This window comes from Rhinoderma darwinii, chromosome 1 (assembly GCF_050947455.1).
Source record: "Rhinoderma darwinii isolate aRhiDar2 chromosome 1, aRhiDar2.hap1, whole genome shotgun sequence".
NCBI lineage: Eukaryota > Metazoa > Chordata > Amphibia > Anura > Rhinodermatidae > Rhinoderma > Rhinoderma darwinii.
The window spans coordinates 499,059,360-499,075,245 of record NC_134687.1 but is presented as its reverse complement, the minus strand read 5'-3'; the positions used below and the strand labels follow the sequence as shown (position 1 = coordinate 499,075,245).

General features: G+C 42.5%; 1 protein-coding gene across 1 annotated transcript in view; it reads left to right on the top strand.

Moving 5' to 3' along the window:
- Positions 1–2,935, top strand: part of SLC27A6 (solute carrier family 27 member 6) — a 98,527-nt gene extending 95,592 nt beyond the window's left edge. Inside the window, exon 11 of the mRNA XM_075835818.1 lies at positions 1,527–2,935. Within this exon, the coding sequence (XP_075691933.1) occupies positions 1,527–1,703 (177 nt within the window). The 3' untranslated portion in view covers positions 1,704–2,935. The remainder of the gene's footprint in view (positions 1–1,526) is intronic.
- The last annotated feature ends 12,951 nt before the right edge of the window (positions 2,936–15,886 follow it).

Sequence of the window (15,886 nt, the reverse complement as noted above, 5' to 3'; positions counted from 1 at the left end):
AAGCTCCTTACAGTATGGTGCCCAAACAGTGCTATACGTTGGACAAATACAATTGCCTGATTAAAAAACAAAATCATACAGTGCTCAAATTATACCAACATACAGTGATCAAATAACTCCATACATGAAGTAAATTATAAAATTTAAATTAAGATTAGTCATGGCCAGAAGCCTTGGCTGCTAGGCCATCTATGTTGCCTCTTTCATCAGGGCCAGCCAATGCGCTATGCGTGGCGGTAAGGGTACGTTCACACAAAGGAATTTTGCAGGCGGAATCCGCCTCCTATTCATTTCAATGGGAGTCGGACGCTTCTTTTTCCAGCTGCTGACTTTTTCCGCTAGCAGGAAAAGGAAGCATCCTGCTCAATCTTTGGGTGTATTCCACCCGTACCTCCCTTTGATGTCAATGAGAGGGAGAAATCATTCTGTCGTCGGCAGGAATAGTTCCACGGCAGATTTTGCGGCGGGACCCGTTAAGCAAAATCCTCCGTGTGAACTAGCCCTAAGAGTCACACACCCTTAAGGCCAACCTCTTTCTAGAATTGGCTATCTGGACATCACTAACCTGACCAATGCTTTAAGCATCAGATCAATCTAAACATCTGTTCTACATCTTCTTGAAAAAGGGTGCATGCACATATTGGGTCCGTTTAACCCAATCAAAGATATACTGACCAATCATATGCCAAAAGGACACCCTTTTGGCATATGTCTGTCTATTAGAAGTCTACAGGCACGACAGACATATATGTTGGGAGAATTCGTATACAAGAAGGTCAGTGTAGGGTCTCAAGAACACATCCGTGGCCCTTTATACGGCCGCAAATCACTGATTCGCAAAACACGGACCGCACACGGATGGCTTCCGTGTGCAGTCCGCAGTTTTAATGGACCAATGAATAGAATGGTCGAGACTGATCCGCAAAAACGGACAGGAATAGGACCTGTTCTATAATTTTTGGAATGGACACCACTGATCCGTGAAAATAACGGAAGTGTGCATGGCCACATAGAAATTATTGGGTCAGTGTGCTATCCGTTAAAAAAAACGGATAGCACACTGAAGAAACTCAATGAAGTGTGCTGGCGGCCTAAACCTAACGTTACCGTTACTTTATTATATGTGCTATCCTTAGACTTCCAGTGTCATAGATGGAACACGAATCATCGTGCATAGAGTAAAAAAAAGTTAATACACATTAACCTGCTGAACCATATCATGAACTTTCAAGATTATATATGATTTAGTCAAAGCCTCCTGTGACCTTAAAGGTGCTGATATGTGCAGTGTAATCACCGTTAAAGAGAGAACTTTATTGGATTAACTTTTAGCCAAAACCTTCAGTATGGAATAGATACAGATTAAATCCAGGGCTTGTATAAATTAGACTGGACAGATGACCTCGGCAGGCTGTCTGAACTTCTGCTCCTTCTGCAATTACCCGATTTACCAATACCAAGACATCCAAGATTGGATACCCAGCATTCAATAGCCTAATTGTTGTATGTGTTCTATTTTTTTGTAGGAAAATATGGAACTCACTGGGACTTTCAAACAACAGAAATTCCGTCTTGTGGAACAAGGATTCGACCCGTCGATAATATCAGATCCACTTTACTTCTTAGATGATTCTCTAAAGTCTTATGTGCCAATGACCAAAGACATTCACAATAAAATCACAAGTGGTCTGTTAAAACTCTAATTTTCCTTCAAATATGCAAGCAAAATATTCCTACTTGGCTGAAATATTGAAACTGTGATGTTTTAACCTGCTACAAATGTTTACCTGTCTACACCTCATTAAAATTAATGGTTACTGCTAAAATACGGGGTAGGTATGTCGTTTTTACATAATACTTGTATAGATGGAATTAGTTCAACATTTTTCCCACCTACATACCAAGGACACTACTACAGTGACAATGACATACTAAACATACTTGTGTCTTCTTCTTATGTGTAGTGTTATAATAATATGAACAATACTACTTATGATACAGAGGGTGTCTATATCTTATCATGATTTATTTACAAGGCCGACTGTCATTTTTATTCAAGTATTATGTTGAAATGTAACAGCTGAGAAGAATGCCAACAATCAGTGGTTGACTCAGTGGGTACTGTGCTAGGTACTTAGGCAACCTTCAGTTTCTGAAATGTTTTCACTCCTTTTGCCATTACTGAATTATATTCTGAAGTTCGAATAGGGACCTAGAGGCCAGTAGACTTGGTAAACCTCAGCTCTGCTATTCAGCTGAAAGAACAGTAGTTGCTATAGATTAGCTGTATGCAGCATATCTATATCACTATGCCCATAGCAGCATAATTATAGGGGTTGCAGAGGTTGCAGTGACACATGAGCCTGGAGCCTGAGGGGCCCAAAAGTTTCCTCTGCCCCCAGAGGCGTTGCTTGAAGTCCAGCAAAAAGGGGGCGAAACATCTGAGTGGGCCCCAACCCAGTGGGATCCCCCAATGCATGTTTACAACACCAAAGGCGCATCCAGCAGGGTCAGTTTATGTAAACAGCGTACTTTGCTGTGCTACTCTGTTTCTGTAAACTTCCATAAAAAGTGAACAATTGTGTTACGGAAACAGCGTAGCATAGAAATCTACGCTGTTTCCATAACTGCTAGATTATTTAGGTCATTCCCATTATAGTGCCTCCCCACACAGTATAATGCCCCCATAGTGCCCACCACACAGAATAATGCACCTGAAGTGTCCTCCACAAAGTACAATGTCCCCATAGTGACCCACACACAGTATAATGCCCCCATAGTGCCCCCACAAAGTATAATGTCCCCATAGTAGCCCCCACACAGTATAATACCCCCATAGCTGCCCTTAGACAGTGTCAAGCCCTCATTGTGGTCTCTGCACAGTATATTGACCCATTAGTGGTCTCCAAACAGAATAATGTCCTCATAGCAGCCCCACACATCCCCACACAGTATAATGCAACTATAGTGCCTCCCCACACAGTATAATGCCCCCATGGTTGCCCCCACAAAGGGGAATGCCCCTATAGCTGCCCCCATAAAGTATGTTGCCCCCATAGCTGTTCCCCATACCTAGTATAATGCCCCCATAGTGCCTGATAAAAAAAAATAATAAAACAAATTACAAACATATCCTGGTTCCCATGAAGAGTGGAGGAGATCCCCCTGCTCCTCCAGTCTGTGCAGTCTGTGGCTCAGCGCAGACAGGCGCGATGACGTCAGTGCAATTTTAAAAAATACAAACATTTACAGGAAGAGTTGAAATTAAAAAAGGACCTAGCAGCTCTCCTGACATGCCTCTGTTAGTGCATACTTGCATTCCCCATAAAATAACTATTCAAAGCATCTTTTTTTGAGCTGCCCATACACTTACAATAGCTGTTGTCATTTGGCCGACAGCTATTGCTCCCGACATGCACGCTTGGCTCGGCATGTGTTTTCAATGGAAAGATGGGAATGAGCCACTGCCAGACACAGATTACGGCAGCGGCTTATTTCCCCGTGGGAACAAAGGATCAGGCATTTTGAAATCCAAGATGCCTGATCCTTCTTTTCCACACATCTGCTGTCAGGGGAGTGTCTGGATGACGCCATACACATCAGATAGTCAACCAGTTCCTGTGGAAAATGGCAGGTTCGGCCAGCTTTCATCTAATGTATATGGGCATTTTAAGAATTCTGCCTTCCTGTTATTCCACCTTGAAATATGTGCCTAAAATGACAAATGGGCGTTCCTATTCTCCTTGTCAATAGGGTCTGTCACACGGTCAGATTAATAACACTTATTTGTTCATCTATTCATACATTTTTAAGAGAAACAACAGAGGAATGGGACAACACAGAGTTTAAGCAATTGACAATATTAAAGAGGTGATAGTACGTGTTTGTTACTATATTATACTGCATATTTTGCCTTGATGCAGTTTAGTTTTACAACAGTTAATATGGATATCACAGAGACCATTTATCCTCAGAATCCTTATTTTCATCCCGCTGACATTCAAATGATAATGCAGCTCTAAATAAAGAACTGACTATTTAGATATATACAGTATGATGTATATCAAGGACTATGGATATTAAGATCAATCTCTTAAAAAAAAGAGTCTTACAAGCACCCTAATAAATTATTTTCTGGCCCTGCGATTTGCTAAGCACAATATCAAATATATAAGTGACACATACAGATCACCACACTGCAAGTTATGGTGGCAGAAAGAAGGTACATATATTTTTGCTAAAGTTCTTCTGTAAGTATATTACTCCTGGTATGTGAAGGTATCTATAACATCATTGTACACTTACAATAGTATAATGTACAGTTTTTCCGTAAAATGTGTGTATTCTATACAGTTAAAGAAGCACTCCCACCATTTTTTTTATTCTCTGGCTCATTAGAGAGGCACATTATGTAACTTGTGGTGAAGGTAATCTTCTTACCGGTGGCTGTAATGGAGAGTTATCCACCCCCTTCTGATCCTCAGCTTTGTCATGTGACCAGCAATAGGACTCTCCAACGGACACCGCGTCTCATGTGTGGACAGGAAGTCAGTTTCTCTATTTATTACTATCACAGCCTCTATGTGAGTCTTATAGGAATGAATGGAGAAACGGACTTCCTGGTCACATGACATATGAGGATCAGAAGGGAGTGGATAACTCATAAATACAGCCACCGGTAAGAATATTACCTTCATCATAATTTACATAATGTGCCCTTCCAACAGGCCAGAGAATAAAAATTTTTTGCGGGAGTGCTTCTTTAAAATCAACATATCATAAATATCAAACTGGTGATAAAACAGTAAATAGGATATTTTTTGTTTGTTTTCGTCTGTCAAATGAATAATTGTAAAATCTGATTTTATTTGATACTGAAGGTGCAATTGTCAGAAGCACTGTAAATGATCAGCTTAGTAATAAAATCTGACAACAGTTATGGTAATTTGTCTCATTATTGATCTCATAGTAATGTGAACTTTCCTATCATTATTGGCTACTCCTTCATAAACTATATCACATGTGCTTCTCGTGATGTGGCAACACATGTAGTCTTGTGGTTATCATGTGATATTGAGACTGTGCCTGTTATGCAATCTTTTTACATGAATTATCTTTTTGGAAACATTTTTATACAAATATGTCACTAATATGTACGTATAAATAAATGTTCAACCTCAGGAGATCCCTGCAAAAAGAGCTGTTAAATGAACCAATATCAGACATTTTTTCCTAGGAATTAATTAATAAAATGGAAATTGCATGTTCCTGGAAGTCACCGACAATTAGTTAAAAATAAACTGTCCAGGATATGATAAACTGGTGTAATATGAAAGGAGATGTCCATAGACTCATGGATATTCTGAAAAAAAAAGAGGAGAGGACAGTGGCACCCAGTCCATGTGTTCTTCATTGATAACAGATTTGAATTTAGGGGAGAGGCCAGTGGTACTTCTACTCACACTATGCTATCCTTCTATTGGAAGTACTGCTATTACTATTTCTAGTGCTATATTTTATAGGCACTATAAAAATATCCCAGTTAAAACTTGTTGACTTGACCTTGTTGTTATGGTCGGAATTATCACTGGTTTACAATTTACTTTAAATGTTGCCAATGTGTTCAAATTAGTGTTCCGGTTATATAAATACACTATTTGGCCTAAAATATGAGGGAACTTGACCATCACACCTATATGAGCCTGATGGATATCCCATTCCAAAACTATAGTTGTTAATATGGAGTTGGGCCCCCTTTTGCAGCTATAACAGCCACTACTCTTCAGGGAAGGCTTTCCACATGATGTGTGTGGGAAATTTTGTCCATTAGACCAAAAGAGCATTTGTGAGGTCAGGTACTGATGTTAGACGAGAAGGTCTGGCTAGAAAACGGTGATCCAATACATCCCAATAGGCTTGAGGTCAGGGCTCTGTGCAGGCCACTTGAGTTCCTCCTCACGAAACTCGTCAAACCATGTCTTAATGGACCTTGCTTTGTGCACTGGGGTACAGTCATGCTAGAACAGGAAAGGGTTTTCCCAAACTGTTACCACAAAGTTGGAAGCATACAATTGTCTAAAATGTCTTTGAATGCTGTAATATTAACGTAAACCCTCACTGGATATAAGAGGCCAATCCCTGAAAAACAGCCACAGACTCCTGCACCAAATTTTAAAGTAAGCACTATACATTACGGTAGCATTCTCCTGGCATCTGAGCAGTTGCTACTTCTAGACACTACCACATAGCACTTACAATTGACCGGGGTAGATCTAGCAGATCAGAAATTAAACAAACAAACAGACTTGTGGCAAAGGTGGCACCCTATAACAGTCCCACGTTTAAAGAGCCTGGTCTCTTCAATACAACCCATACTAGTATTAATGTCTATGGTGATTGCATTGCTGTGTGCTTGATGATATGTACCTGTTTTGCAATGAGTGTGGCTGAAACTCCTAAAATCAAAAAGTAGGAGCAATGTCCACATACTTATTGCAATACAGCGTATGTTATTAAGATTCCTTATGATATTTATTTCCTTTTCAAAATGGTCCTTATATGTGTTCACATTTTTGGCTAAATTGTAAGTTCTAGGCCATTAATAACTGTATTGTGTAATCACCCTGGACCATTCTGAGACACAATTCTGATACACAATATACAGTGTGTATCAATTCCTAGCACTTTTTTAAACTTACTACCTAATTTCACTGGCTTAGCACAGCTACTGTAACATTCAGTAACAGTGATTACATTAAAAACATAACTTCTTGCTTCCTAAACTTGCTGTTAAAGCATTATTCCCATCACATAAAGTGATGGCACATCACTAGGATATGCAAACTGTTTCTGATGGTGATAGTGCAACTTGAGTACCCTCAAGATCATGAGAATGAAGGGGCTGCTGCACTTGTTTAGAATTGCGACCCATTGACTGTTTTTACCTGCACAGCGGCACTCCTGGCCGTCAGCTGTGCAGGAAACTGTAGCACAGGCAGATTAAAGAAAAACGGGGTTGTGCTGCATTTCCCTACACAGCTGACAGCTGGAGTGCCGATGTAGAAGATTACTATGGTGATTATAAAGTGGGCCTGCATGAATACTATTTTACCTAAAATTATAAAATGCAAACTAATGAAGAACCAAATGGAGAGATATGTGGGATCGAATATTCTCTACCCTATAATAGAGTACATTATACTTTACTAATGCTTAATGTTGATGGAATTGACTTCCTTGTTATCTATTTCCTGTTCACATCCCGGGCCATATTAAATGCACCAGTAATCGGATCTGACTATGAGACTGGCCTTCTTTTACTGTTTAAACTTTGAGTAGCTTGTATTCACCTAATGAAGCATGCTATACAGCCCTGCCAGCATGCTAATCATGCCCATTATTGTGTCCCTGCTTCACAACAGCACTGTACGCAACAGGGACGCCTCATTGTAGAACTATGGATGAATGAAGGAAACTAAAAATGCTACCTTTCTGCTTATTTTAAGAATGTTAAGTTCAGTATATCTAATTGATCTAAACTGACAAAAATCTCGGTACCATTTTTATAAAAAAAAAAAATTCATTCAGTCGAATTATAGTCCCTTTAATGTAACTCTTGTCAGAGCCAACTTCACATGCCATAATGCCCAGCCCAGTGCAGGAGTGTATGATATAATCTATAAATGTTGGTATATCAGTGACAGGATAGATGGTGTGGGCCCCCATCCCACCTCTGGGACCCATACACTACATGATCCCTTATGGCAGCCAAATCTAGGAGAACTGACTGTGAATGTGCGTGGCCCTCTCCACTAATGTCTATAGGAGTTATGGAGACTGCCAAAGAAGTGACTTACTCAGACTTCAAAAGAAAGAGCCACACGCATACATGTAGCAACCTCTCCACCTATTCTTAGTTGGATAAGATTGCTGAACAGCCATAAGTAAGCTGCCATAATGCATACTCTTTTAAATATACTCATCGCTCATCATTCTTGCATGCTCTACACCACTGTGCACTGCCATAGACAATGACCAGAGGCTGGGGCCAGAGATAGGATATTGTCTGCTGTGTCACCTGGAAGTGAAGAGGACTCCAAAAATGAGGAGAGGTGAGTATCAGCATAGTCTGGTCTGTGGTCTATATTACTTTAGGGGTTCTGGTCTGGGGACTGTTATTTTAGGACAGGATTTCACAGCCTTTTATGATGCAAGGGCCACATTGTTGGATTTTACAGCTCCCAAGGGACGCAACAAAACTTAGGGGTGTCTCATCTGGGACATTTATGGCATATCCACTGTATATGCCATAAATGTTTGACAGTTAAAGGTTCCACATTTGAACTCCACCTATCGTGAAAACATAGAAACAACCTAGAAATTTCCAACTTACATAAACTACAATGGAGAGAGAAGCCTGCATCCGCGGCCCCCTGTCCTTCTCATCTCCTCTTTGGAGAGCCTGCCGTGGAAACAGGAAATATGCCATAAATGTCTCATATAGGAATGCCTCTTTACAAAAATCACTGTGGGTTAAACTGATGCACTGCGTAATGCCTAGTGAACAAGCTGAAGGGGCGGTACATGACTCAGGAATTCAAAGACCACCAAAGAATACCATGCACTGCCCCCTCAGGCCTGATCTAGGTATAATACTGTTTTGCCTTGAATGCTCCATTAATTTGCTTTAAATGTAACCCATACAGTCATGCTGTCTGTGCCCTGATGGTTGGGGGCCCCACAGAACAGCATCACAGGCTGCATGTGGCCCCTGGGCCACAGGTTGTGCACCCCTGTTTTAGGAGGTATTTATTTAGGAGGTCTGGGGGCATGTATTTATTCAGGTCTAGGATCTGTATTTGATTAGAGGATCAGGAGTCCGTATTACTTTAGGGGGTCTGTGTTTCTGTATTTTGGTGTGGGATAAAGGGGGTCTTATGCATTATTTGTGATTTAAATGTCATAGGTTATTGGCGTGTTCTAAATAAATGGGCAGGTCATAAAGTAAAAAACGGATTGTGACTTAACAATTCACTTATTGGATAAGGATCGTAAAAAGCAGTAACATGCACATATGACTATACCAGAAGGATACCTGGTCTGTGAGTTAGTGAACAAACATATTAGGCTGCGTAAAATGGGGGTACAACAAGAGAGAGAATCCAAAACTATAAATCACGGCTGCACAGATCACTTACATAGTTACATACAGTAAGTTGAAATAAGACACAGGTCCATCAAATTCAACCTTCCTCAATCAAAAACACGCCACTCATTGTGTAATGTCGCCGCCGGGTCTCATACCTCCTTCTTTCGGCAGCCTGCCTCTCTTCCGGGCCGCCGGCGCCTGCTGTTGTCCTCTGCTCGCAGCCGCAATGTCCCCAAAGTGCACACACCACTCTCCGCCTCTTAACCCCTTTGCGCACCCGGACTTAATGGCATGTCCTTGTGTGGGTGGTGATGTGTGGAGCGGGCTACACAGCTGACACCCGGGACTAGCAGCCAGGAAAAGAGATGAGTAAAAACCTGTTGGTTCGAAATGCTTAAGCGTCTCTTCTTGGGAATTTGATTTGTTTTCTTTGAAATAATATGAAATAAAGCACTTGTTTTTACTTCGATCGCATGCCGGACATCAACTCCATATTGTGTACCATCTGCCAGAGCCTTTTTCTAGTCTGCTTGGCCAGCAGCTACTCTGCTGGGACCACCACAAGAGGTAGCAACCAGGTAGCCCCCCAAAGCGAAAATCAGATCCCTGTATAGTGGTTAAACGGTGTAGACCGGGGCAGCTACCTAGACTAAGCCTTTAGAAGTGGCCCTATGCCAAACTGGTGGAGTAGCCCAGTGGGTCCACAACATGCTGGTCGTAACACATACTGTAGCTTGACTAATTATAACCCTCAATGCCATTCGTCATGAAATAAACATCTAGCCTTTTTTAAATGCTGAGATAGTATGTGCCATTACTACCGCTTGGGGTAGGGCATTCCATAGTTTGACTACTCTAAGGCCGGGTTCCCATGTAGCGCATACGCTGCAGAATTTCCACAATGGAATTCTGTGCGGAAATTCCGCAGCATTTACAATAGCAGCAAAGTACATGAGATTTAGCATTGCACAATCCAAAGGGCATCACGAGATATTCCTAGTGACCGTCTCGGGTGTTAAATGCGGTTTCCCATTCGTCACCTTTGTGATTATGGATCAATTTTTAAGCCCCGGGTAGATCCAGCTTTGTGAAAATCTTGGCCCCACGTATTCTGTCGAAGAGCTCTGAGATCAGCGGTAAGAGCTCTGAGATCAGCGGTCGAAGAGCACTGATATCTCTTGACAGTGATTTGGTTTAAACCACAATAGTCGATACAAGGCCGAAGAGATCCATCTTCCTTTTCCAAGAAGAAGAATCCGGCTCCGGCTAGAGAAGTAGATTTCCTGATAAACGTCCTCTCGTGGTTCTCCTTGACGTATGCCGACATGGCTTGGGTTTCAGGCAAGGAGAGAGGATAAACCCGTCCACGAGGAGGTGAAGCTTCGGGGAGAAATTCAATCGGAAAATCATAAGGATGATGGGGAGGCAGGACTGAAGACATCCGCAAAACAGGCATACTGTGGAGACAGACCAGAGAGTGACTGAGGTCCTGGGGACTGGACAGTACGAACCTGAGTCAGGCAGCTGTGTATCCCCAGGCAGAATCCCCACTGGAGGACCTCTCCGGAATTCCAGTCGAGGACAGGAGCGTGTTGGCAAAGCCATGGTAGTATCAGTAGGATTGGGTTAATAGCTTTTGTAAAAACATAAAAGGCTATTTGTTCTGAGTGTAGAACACCCACTTGCAACTTCAAGGGCTCTGTGATGGACATGATTGGGTCTGGCAGGGGTTGACCATTCACAGAAGCAACTGCTAGAGGTTTCTCCAGAGGAGTCGTTGACAAGGGTAGACGGTCTATTAAGGCCTGATGGATGAAGTTCGCAGCCGCTCCAGAGTCCTGATAAGCGGAAACAGAGTGTGATTCTTCACTGGAGGAGATTGCCACCAGAATCGATAATTTGGGATAGAATTTCACAGAAGTCTTCAGTCCACCTAGGATAGTATCTCCTATCAACCCTAGGTGCTGGAGTTTCCCAGCTTCTGGGCGTCCAGTGACGGGCATCCAATGACCCTTGTGGCCACAGTACAAGCATAGGTTAGCGGAGCGTCTGCTCTGCCGCTCCCGTTCAGATAGTCTGACTCTGTCAACCTGCATAGGCTATTCCAGCGCGACAACAGGAGAGGGTAGCAGGGGTCTCTGGAACTTAACTGCCAGTCTGCAGGACCTCCTTTCACGAAGAACCTCCTGGTCGAGCTCTTGGAACCTCTTGTCGATATGTGTAGCCAAAAGGATTAGAGCATCCAAGGGAGAAGGGAGATCATGGCCTTCCAGTTCATCTTTAATCCCTTCAGGACTGAGCCTGTTTTGGCCTTAAAGACAAAGCCAATTTTTTCAAATCTGACATGTGTAACTTTATGTAATAATAACTTTGGAATGCTTTTACCTATCCAAACATTTCTGAGACTGTTTTCTCGTGACATATTGTACTTTATGTTAGTGAAAAAATGTAGTCAATAAATTCAATATTTATTTGTGAAAAACACCAAAATTATTAAAAAATTGCAAACATGTGCATTTTTCTAAATTTGAATGTATCTGATTGTAAGACAGATAGTAATACCACACAAAATACTTGCGGGTTAACATTTCCCATAGGTCTACTTTATGTTGGCATCATTTTTTGAACATCCTATTATTTCTCTAGGACGTTACAAGGCTTAGAACATAAGCAGCAATTTCTCACATTTTCAAGAAAATTTCAAAAGCCTATAATTATAGGGTCCAGTTCATTTCTGAAGTAGCTTTGAGGTGCCTATATTTTGGGAAACCCCCATAAATCACCCCATTTTAAAAACTGCACCCCGCAAAGTATTTTAAACAGCATTTAGAAAGTTTCTTAACCCTTTAGGCATTTCACAGAAATTCACGCAACGTGGAGCTAAAATGTACAATTATAATTAAAAAAAATTGCAGAAATTCACATTTTAATCCATTTTTTATGTAACACAGAAGGTTTTACCAGAGAAACATAACTAAAATATTTATTGCCCAGATTCTGCAGTTTTTATAAATATCTCGCATGTGGTCCTAGTGTGCTACTGGACCGAAACACAGGCCACAGGAGCAAAGGAGCACCTCGTGGATTTTAGGGCCTTCTTTTCATTAGATTATATTTTAGGCATCATGTCAGGTTAGAAGAGGTCTTGTGGTGCCAAAACAAAAGAAACACCTCAAAAAGTCCCTATTTTGGAAATAGGAAATACACCCCACAAGGAATTCATCTAGGGGTGTTTTGACCCCACAGGTGTTCCATAGATTTTATTAGGACTGGACAGTGAAAATGAAAAATTTAATTTTTTTCCACTAAGATGGATCAAATAAAGGAGAAAAAGCACATTCTCCAGAGTAGGGAAACACCCCATATGTGGTCATAAACTGCTGTTTGGGCACACGGCAGAGCTTAGAAGAGAAGGTGCGCTATTTGGCTTTTAGAGAACAGATTTTGCTGGATTGGTTTCTCTGCACCTTGTCACATTTGCAAAGCTCCTAAGGTACCAGTACAGTAGTAACTCCCCAAAAGTGACTCTATTTGGCAAACTACACCCTTTGAGTAATTCATATAGGGTTGTAGAGAGCATTTTGACCCCACAGGTGTCTCAAGATTTTATTAAAAATGGGCAAATTCAGTCCTGCAGCATCGGCTGCCGGTAAGTGGGGAATACCAGAAGTTAGCGACCGCGGGCATTACAACTTTTTCAGCCTTCAATTAAAAGGTATAACTGATGTATACCGGCCTGACAGAGGCCAAAAAGACTGTTGGCTTAGGTTAGGCTAATGGAGCTCTATAGACACAATTATTGTGTACGTCGGGAGCTTTCCCGACGTACACGATAAAGATAATGCTGAAAATGATCTGTAAGGGAGTCAATACTAAATTCTAAAGGACCTATTGTGGTCTATTTCACCCTCTTTTATTACTTTCTCTCTGTATGATGTTTAACCATAAAGGTTAAGTTGAGTTTTCTCATAGCTTTATATAGATCTAAATCTCAAAATCTTCAGGGTCAAACTGTTCAGCAAGGCAGAAATGCAAACTTTTTGATAATAAAGATAATATAAAAATATTTGAGGGTATTCTAAGAGATGAACTACAAAAGTATATAGCAGAGAAAAGTCTAATAACTGATAACCAGCATGGATTCATGAAAAACAGGTCGTGCCTAAGTAACATGCTCGGTTTCTATGAGGGGGTAAGTGCAAATCTGGATATTGGTCATGCGGCTGATGTGATTTATTTGGATTTTGCAAAAGAATTTGATACTGTTCCACACAACAGTCTTGTTCTGAAGCTACAGACAAAAGGCATTGGGGGATAAAGAATTGGTTAAGGGACAGAAAACAAAGAGTGGTTATAAATGGAACGGTGTTAGGCCCAATTCTTTTAAATCTCTTTATTAATGACCTTGTGGATGGGATTGATAGCAAGGTGTCAGTTTTTGCTGACTATACAAAACTTTGTAGGATACTTAAAACTCAGCTTGATTTTAAAATATTACAGAAAGACCCAGATAAGCTGGCAGCATGGGCAAAAACATATCAGATGAAATTTTATGTTGATAAATGTAAAGTAATTGTAAAGGATCTGCCAGGCACAACTTCTGTGTATACGCCCATAGGTAATCAGTCTGCACCTGAGTCTATGTATCTGAGACTGACTCCATCTTCCACCACTCAGGATGGCAGGCTTAGGAGTGGGAGAACCTATCGCAGCCTGGCCAGACGGAGCTAGCTCCCGCCCTCTGTCTATTTACACCTGCCTTTCCTGCTCCTCCTTTGCTTGTGATTCTTCTCGTGTGGTTTCCTGGCCCAGCTACAGCTTCTAATTATTTGATCCTGCTCCATACTGACCCTGGCTTACTGACTACTCTCCTGCTCTGCGTTTGGTACCTCGTGCACTCTTGTTTTGACTCGGCTCGTTCACCACTCTTGTTGCTCACGGTGTTGCCGTGGGCATCTGCCCCTTTCCCTTTGCGTTCCCTTGTCTGTTTGTCTCGTGCACTTACTGAGCATAGGGACTGCCGCCCAGTTGTACCCCGTCGCCTAGGGCGAGTCGCTGCAAGTAGGCAGGGACAGAGTGGCGGGTAGATTAGGGCTCACTTGTCCGTTTCCCTACCCCCATCATTACATAATCACAAGCCCATATACCTAGTCTACCCTGCTCCCTGACACTACTATGGACCCCTTTGATACCCTGGCCCAGCAAATGCAGGGTCTCTCCCTACAGGTCCAGGCCCTGGCTCAGAGGGTCAACCAGCCTGACGCTACCATGGTAGTGCCCCTCACCTCACCTCTTGAACCCCACCTCAAGTTGCCTGACCAGTTCTCAGGGGACCGGAGGACTTTTCTCTCCTTTCGGGAGAGTTGTAGGCTCTACTTTCGCTTAAAGCCTCATTCCTCAGGTTCTGAGAGCCAGCGGGTGGGTATAATTATGTCCCGGCTCCAGGAAGGGCCCCAAGAGTGGGCCTTCTCCTTCTCTCCTGACGCCCCTGAACTTTCCTCCGTTGATCGTTTCTTTTCTGCTCTCGGACTCATTTATGACGAGACTGACAGGACTGCCTTTGCCGAGAGTCAGCTGGTGACCTTACGTCAGGGTAAGAGACCTGTTGAGGAGTATTGCTATGACTTTAGGAAGTGGTGCGTAGCTTCTCGGTGGAATGACCCTGCCTTAAGGTGCCAGTTTAGGTTGGGTCTGTTGAACGCCCTGAAAGACCTGCTAGTTAGCTATCCCTCTTCTGAGTCCCTAGACCAGGTTATGGCTTTAGCGGTACGACTTGACCGACGTCTCAGGGAATGACAGCTTGAACATTTTTGTGTTTTCCCCTCTGACTCCCGCATGATGCCTCCCGAGGTCCCGTTGCTTCGCTCTTCCACGGAAGACTCGGAGGTACCTATGCAACTCGGGGCCTCCGTGTCCCCCCAACAACGTAGAGAGTATTGTGGGGATGACAAGCATCAAGTGAACACCTGTCCTAGGCGTAAGAATAAGCAGCCGGAAAACTTCCGCGCCTAAGTGATCATCGGGGAGGTCACTTGGGCGCACAGGTATTTCCCGTAAATATGAAACGTAATAAAATCTTGCTACCCTTTCAGGTCTCTTTTGGTGGTAGGTCTGCTACCGGCAGTGCCTTTGTGGATTCAGGGTCTTCTGCTAATATCATGTCTGTGGAATTTGCTATGTCTCTAGCTATGCCTTTGATTGATTTGCCTAAACCTGTCCCGGTAGTGGGTATCGACTCCACTCCTCTTGCTAATGGTTATTTTACACAGCATACCCCTGTTTTCGAACTCCTTGTTGGCTCCATGCATTTGGAGCAGTGCTCCGTACTGTTGATGCAGGGATTATCGTCCGATTTGGTTTTAGGCCTTCCCTGGTTGCAGTTGCATAATCCCACGTTTGACTGGAATACTGGGGAGCTTACCAAATTGGGTAATGAATGCTTGATGTCATGTTTTTCTGTTAATTCTATTTCTCCCCCTGAGGAGGTGAACACACTACCTGAGTTTGTTCAGGACTTCGCTGATGTTTTCTCTAAGGAGGCCTCCGAAGTGTTACCTCCTCATAGAGAATACGATTGCGCTATCGAATTGGTACCAGGAGCTAAGCTTCCTAAGGGTAGGATATTTAATCTTTCTTGTCCCGAACATGAAGCCATGAGAGAGTATATCCAGGAATGCCTGGCCAAGGGTTACATTCGCCCCTCTACTTCTCTGGTAGGTGCTGGCTTCTTCTTCGTAG